Raw genomic sequence first — 6330 nt, 5'->3', positions numbered from 1 at the left:
AACGTGAATTAAAAAAAAAATTGAGACTATATGTGTCACCTAAGAACCACATACATACACATACATAATTTTTGGAATTATGTATATTTTTTAGACAATGTTGATTAAAATTTTTCTACGTTTATTATGAAACACATAGAACATGGTTTAGGATTTATATATCTAGGTTTTTGATATTAATGCATTTAAAGTTTATTGTTATGTTTCATCTACTAGCTCTGCGGTATTATGTGACAATTTATTTGAGTTCAAGTGGGCTTTGGGCACAGGATACCACAATAAACTAACCTAAGCTATATATGCCTATTAGTAACTTAATATTTCAGCAATAATATTAGGTTTTAAATAAATATTAAAATAGTATAACAAAGCTATTTACTTCATAATTTTTGACAGTTTTTGATAAAAGATATTTTTTATCTATAATTAAAACACCAAAATATCTAGATTATTCTAAATTCTTAAAAAAATTTTAACTTTTGGTTAATAAAAGTGGGAAGCGTAAGCAGTAATGTCTTAAATTTACTTTATTCACTTTAAAAAATTGAACCAAATTAGCTCCCAACCCAAAAATTTTGGAACTACTACTTGAACTAACAAATATATAAAATTATCTAGTTGCAATTTTAACACACAAGAGTTAGATTGTAACATGTAGTACCCTCTATACATTAGAATGACGAGCACTTGTACTTTGGCCCATATAACGCTATTTCAATAAATGTAAAGAATTGAGATTTTTATAAAAATATGATAAACAAGATCCCACCAGAGCAATTCCAATATAATGACCCTAAACATTGTGACAGGTTTTTTGATGTACCAGGAGATGATGAAGATTGTAATTCTGCTATTCTTAAAAACAAGAAAAAAACAATTAAAAAAAATGTTACCAAAATTAACAAGAAATCAAAAAATGTCTTTGCACGTTTGATGAAATTTTTGAAACTCTTGCCAGTGCTCTCATTTCTAGGACTAGCAGCTTTATGGTTTATACCTAATTACGACTTCTTCCGTGGTATGATCGCAACGGTATTTGTATTTAGAGTGTTAGTTGGATTAAAAGGTGTAGTCGTATTTATCATTAACTCATATTTGAAGGATTTACCAGAGCAAGGGAAATTTGAAATTCCCGACTATGCGAATATGACTGATATTGATCCACCAGCAGTGGAGCAAACCACTAATATGAAAATTTATGAGGTAAGGCAATAGTTTTTCCTTAAAAAATTAAACAATTAACAATTTAACGCAATGTCTTTAAGGGTTGGATGTGCGAAGTGTTTGACTATGATCCGGAAACTTTTAATACCTCGTTGTTTAAACCAGTTTATGTCACACTGCAAGGTTAGGTAAATTTAATGTTTTTAAATATAAAGAAATCAATATTTAAACTCTATTAATAATTAAAAGTAGTATTTAAGTAATTCTATTTTCCAAAAGGCAGCATATTAACGCTTGCAGGCACCTTTACTAAAATACCTGTACGCGAGATGTGGAATGAGGTGATTGATTATGATAAAGTACAATTTGTAAACCATCGTACATATAACATCATAGGAAGCTATGTAACTCTATTACCGCTAGATATACCGAGAAGGAGGTGTAGTAAATTATTATTACAATTACATTAATATTTAAAATGTTCTTATGAAATAATTTACCTTTCAGATATTTTAGTCGTAAATTGCCAATAAAAATATCAATAAACAGCTGCTTTCCAAAGATTATACACACTGATCCATTGTTGCCGCCTATAAACAATTCAACGAATAGTTTAAAATATATAACAAGTAAATTTAAATTTAAAAAGGCAAAGAGTGATACATCTGTTACGGAGAGTAGTAAACCAACTATAATTGACTACGAAAAATACTACCCAAAAAGTAACTCTGAGACAAATATATGCACCATTATTAGTGATGAAACTTTATATGTATTACCAGATAATAGTTCAAGCGTGGTAAAAGTCATATTTTTTATAAAAATCTTTTAAATACTAAATATATATTATTCATAGAAATTTGATAATCGTACTAATACCAATGAGAGTTTCCTAACCACTGTTAGCGATGAGGAACTGGAAACACTCTTTCTGTTTGGCCGGACAGCACGACAAAAGGAGGACTGGTAAATTTAGTTCATATGTTTATAAAACTACGTAAATAAACGCTCTGCTAATATTAAGTTTAAATAAAATGTTATATTACATTCGTCAGAATGTTTCTATCTCTACTTCTAGTGCAGAGAATTCGAGAATATGTCGATTTAACATAATAACGTATCTTAAAAGAATTCATTTTCTAGAGTATATTCTTCCTTTATGCTATTTTTCATTATGCCAATATAGCTTACTTGTTGAGGTTTCAAGGTTTAAAGTTTTAAATTTATAATATTGATTACGCTTAGAAAAACTATTCACACCATCTAGCGTTAAAATAGTATATGCAATTTTTACATTGATTACACAAAGAATGAGTTACATCCTGATTGCATGTGTACTTATTTTTAATAGTTTCCATTACAAATTTTCAACTTTAAAGCTCTATATTTCGAAAAGTAAGCTATATTGACCATGAACGACGCCAGTAAGTAAGTCAAAGGGACCTCATTTATTATATACCATATAAATTATTGCCATCATAAGATCATCAATGTTTAGCTGCTGAAATCAGATCTACCTAAAAATATAAGACTCTATATCATAACACGGTGTGGCAAGATTAAAATTAGACGTTTGAAATTCTAAACCAGTAGAGATATTAAATTTAATTTTCTTTAAATATAGGTTTTGAGATAGACGTTCTTGAATATATTTTAATCCCAATCGCCATACCAAAAACGCCACAAACTTGGATCAATATTTCAAAAACTATAAAAGGCAGTCACATGAAATTTTGTATATAAAAAATACTTATCTTGTGTCACTAAGGTTCAGAAAGTTTCGTTTTGTTCCACAAACTGTAACACCCATCCTTCATACAAAATTTTAATAAGAAATTTTTTATTTTCAATAAAACTTTTTACTTTTATAAAACATAGAAGTAATCCGCTCATGAGTTTTAAAGTTAATTATAATTTTATGAATTTTAGTGAAATTAAATTTTCGAAAAATTGGGCCAATTCTCAATCCATATACCTTTTCTACTACTCATCGAAAAATTATGACTTTGTTTTTTAAAATTTAAAGTATAATTATTAAATATGTTTAAAAAAGTTTTTAATTATAATAAATAGTAAAATTTAATAGGTGAAAATATACAAACAATCAGCCATTTTTATACTTCTGTCTATTATATCCAAAAGAAATACATATCTATATCCATTATATCAGAGTTTAAAAAAAACAAAAATCGAAATCGCTGAAAAATTCTACAGAATATGACCTTTAATAACACTCATATATATTGACAAAGACACTAATAAATAACTTGACAACACATTATTTAATAAATATTTATATAATCTATAGGTATCGCCGATTCGTTGCTGCTAGCGCTGGCCATATTTATGATCAAACATTGTTACTTCCTAATTTAACTGCTGCATCGGAATCAGATTTGAAAATAGTTGATGGAAATATTGATATAGAAGACCCAACAAAAAAGGTATATTCATATCTCAACCCATTTCTCTAATTCAAAAAATATTTGTGACATTCTTAGTTATGTTTTAATTTGGCATTTTGTAGGCCAAAGAATCGTTGCAAACAAAATCTTCAAATCAAACCAACGACATTCATCAAGACATTCAAAAGGTAATCGAAAAACCGGAAACCAATTTTCAGGGCTTGCTATTTAGTAGTTGCGCGGGAAGAAATAAAGAGGATTACATCAAATTTATGGCGCTTTATCAGGTTAGATGTGTTAACTATGAACTATGATTAGTCCTAAATACAAAATCTCAAGTGAAGTATATTTTTTTTAACAATTAATTCTTATCTTATCACTTTTTAGAAATCCTGCCAACAAAACAAAATTCCACTTTTTAAAAGAATTGAATTAAATCCAATCGATATGGTAGGTCTTCAAAAGTTTTAAAAAGATTTTTGTATTATTTAAAAAACTATTCTTTTATTTTAAATTATATAGTTACAGAACCGCAAATTAAATCGTAAAAGTATTGACCTCTGGAAAGGTGTTGATATATCTTTATTTTTGGGTCCATCAGGTAGTGTTGTTTGGGCAAATGTGTTGTTGGGACGTTTTATTTATGGTTTACTAAATGATGAGAAAAGTTTAGAAAAGGTTCGCGAACTTATTCAGAAAAAATTATCTGCACTAAAAGTAAATAGAAGAGAAATTTAAAAATTAATTTATTTTTGTAATAGTCTTAAATTTTGCAGTTGCCAGTTTTCATAGAGAACATTACTGTCACAAGCGTTGATTTAGGTAACACACCACCATTAATACATAGAATTTCTCAACCATTATTAGATGAGCGTGGCATTTGGGTTGATGCAGATGTCACTTATGAAGGATCAGCACACATAACAATATCTACTGAGTTAAATTTAATGCGATTAAAACGTTTACCTCATCCACCCGCTTTTATAGAAACACATGAAGAACGTCTTCAGCCAAAAACTGATGGACTTTCTACAGGACTTAGTCGGTCATCAATATTATCAAGTCGATTTTTGGATGCGGGGGATCCATCCAGTGGTGAAAGTGATGTTGAAAATGGAAATAATGTAAATTTGCACCATAAATCCAAACAATCCAACACAAAAATAATAAAGAACAATAAGTCTGCTATTTCTCAAGAGACTACTGCTACAGCACAAAGCGGAAGTCAAATTACTACCGAGTATGTTTTAAGACACCTATATGTATAGCTATTTTTGATTTATAAAAATATAAGATTTTATCTATATTATTTTAATTTTATTTCCATTTCTACAAAAGTCCTAAGGAACCACTTCATAAGTCCCGAACTGCAAAATTCATAGAGCATTTCACAAATTTATCGTATATACAGCGCGCAATGCAAAATATGAGCTCAACGCTAACATTGAAAGTGGATATTAAAGGATTAGTAGGGCGTGCTACAATCAATATGCCACCACCGCCATCAGATCGCATATGGCTTGGGTAAATAACTGAAAAAAAATAGTTAATAGTTTTGATTTCAATTCCTTAAAGTAACATTTTTGTAATCTTAATATACCTATTTTTAGTTTCCGCGGTCCTCCACGTCTTTGGATTTCAGCTACACCAACCTATGGAGATAAACTGTATGATTATAACATTGTGAGAAAAGTTATTGAAAGCAAAATATGTGAAGCTATTAACCAATACGCGGTTTATCCCAATTTACTCGATTTGTCAATAGCAATGCTTGGAAGATCTTCGTATCAAGAAGAGCAAATTTAATGTTAATATGATTTCAATTATTAATCAATTTTTCATATGAAGAAGAAGACTAAATTTTATGTTAATATAATTTCATATATATCATATATTTATATAAATATATATACATATATATTTGTGTATATTTGATAATATCTTTTTTTGTGAATGAATAATAAACGATATAGGATAACCGAAAATATTTTTTTTATTTAATTTATTACACACATTTTATTCTCGCCGAATTTCCATCATGGAATTGTCATCATTGGAACAATAATATTGCTTTTTGTTGATGTAATCTATCCTCCAGACAATTAGGATTAATATATAAGAAAGTATAACAGAAAAGTATAATATATACGGTGAAAATTAGAATTTGTGAATTAAGTTGATTAAGGAAAGGTAGGTAGGGATTGTTCGAGCAGTTGGGGGATAATCTAAGCAATATATAGAAAGGTTTTGAACGTTGTCAACTCGATGTGAAGAAACCGTAAATCTATTGAGCACAAGTTTTTGTGTTTAGTTGAACGTTACCGTTAATTTAAAAGGATTCAAATAAAATCCTAATGATTTTTTTCTAATCATTAAAATTATTTCTTTCGAGTGTTCTTATTTGTACACAACAGTATGTCAAATTAATCATAATTTATGTATTTACATATACATAATATGATAATTATTATAAGAAGGAGCTTTCTTCCTTGGAAAAGAAAGTTTATAACAAAGTCAAAACGAAGGCACACCTGCTTTCCTGAGTTGCGTTTGTGTCATATAGATAGATATCCAAATTGCATAAGAATGAGTAGAACCTTCACCCAATCAAACCATCCCTTCCTTGTTATGCGTGTGAATTCCTTTCTTCGTTTCATGAATGCATCGACTCTTACTCTAACAGATATTATATCAGTGAAATAGACTATAGACAAGAGCTTTCCGATTTCTATACCGAAGCAATATCCCTTTTGGGATCACG

At 28.9% G+C, this 6330-nt stretch overlaps 1 protein-coding gene across 9 annotated transcripts; it reads left to right on the top strand.

Annotated features, from left to right (window-relative positions):
• The first annotated feature begins 436 nt into the window (after window positions 1–436).
• On the top strand, window positions 437–5419 carry LOC119683567 (testis-expressed protein 2-like). 9 transcript variants are annotated; one of them, XM_038097332.1, is made up of 13 exons: window positions 437–723; window positions 810–1203; window positions 1266–1347; window positions 1444–1603; window positions 1672–1963; window positions 2021–2130; window positions 3473–3608; window positions 3692–3856; window positions 3957–4019; window positions 4092–4286; window positions 4346–4809; window positions 4908–5093; window positions 5180–5419. In XM_038097332.1, coding segments are annotated over exons 1-13 (2445 nt in total). In that variant the 5' UTR covers window positions 437–721; the 3' UTR covers window positions 5376–5419. The 9 variants fall into 9 exon arrangements, with proteins under 9 accessions (XP_037953260.1, XP_037953252.1, XP_037953268.1 ...); XM_038097340.1 differs by lacking the exon at window positions 437–723 and having other exon boundaries at window positions 933–1018; window positions 1102–1203; XM_038097324.1 differs by having other exon boundaries at window positions 437–1203.
• Window positions 5420–6330: the final 911 nt, after the last annotated feature.

The sequence above is a fragment of the Teleopsis dalmanni genome, chromosome 1, assembly GCF_002237135.1.
Source record: "Teleopsis dalmanni isolate 2A chromosome 1, ASM223713v2, whole genome shotgun sequence".
NCBI lineage: Eukaryota > Metazoa > Arthropoda > Insecta > Diptera > Diopsidae > Teleopsis > Teleopsis dalmanni.
The sequence above is the reverse complement of the archived record's forward strand: the minus strand, read 5'-3'. Positions and strand labels throughout refer to the sequence as shown.

Coding starts and splice junctions, on each gene's coding strand:
- LOC119683567 (XM_038097324.1), top strand. CDS start 751: ATGATAAACAAGATCCCACCAGAGCAATTCCAATATAATGACCCTAAA. Junction 2,131..3,472: donor GCACGACAAAAGGAGGACTG/GTAAATTTAGTT, acceptor TATAATCTATAG/GTATCGCCGATTCGTTGCTG. Junction 3,609..3,691: donor TAGAAGACCCAACAAAAAAG/GTATATTCATAT, acceptor GGCATTTTGTAG/GCCAAAGAATCGTTGCAAAC.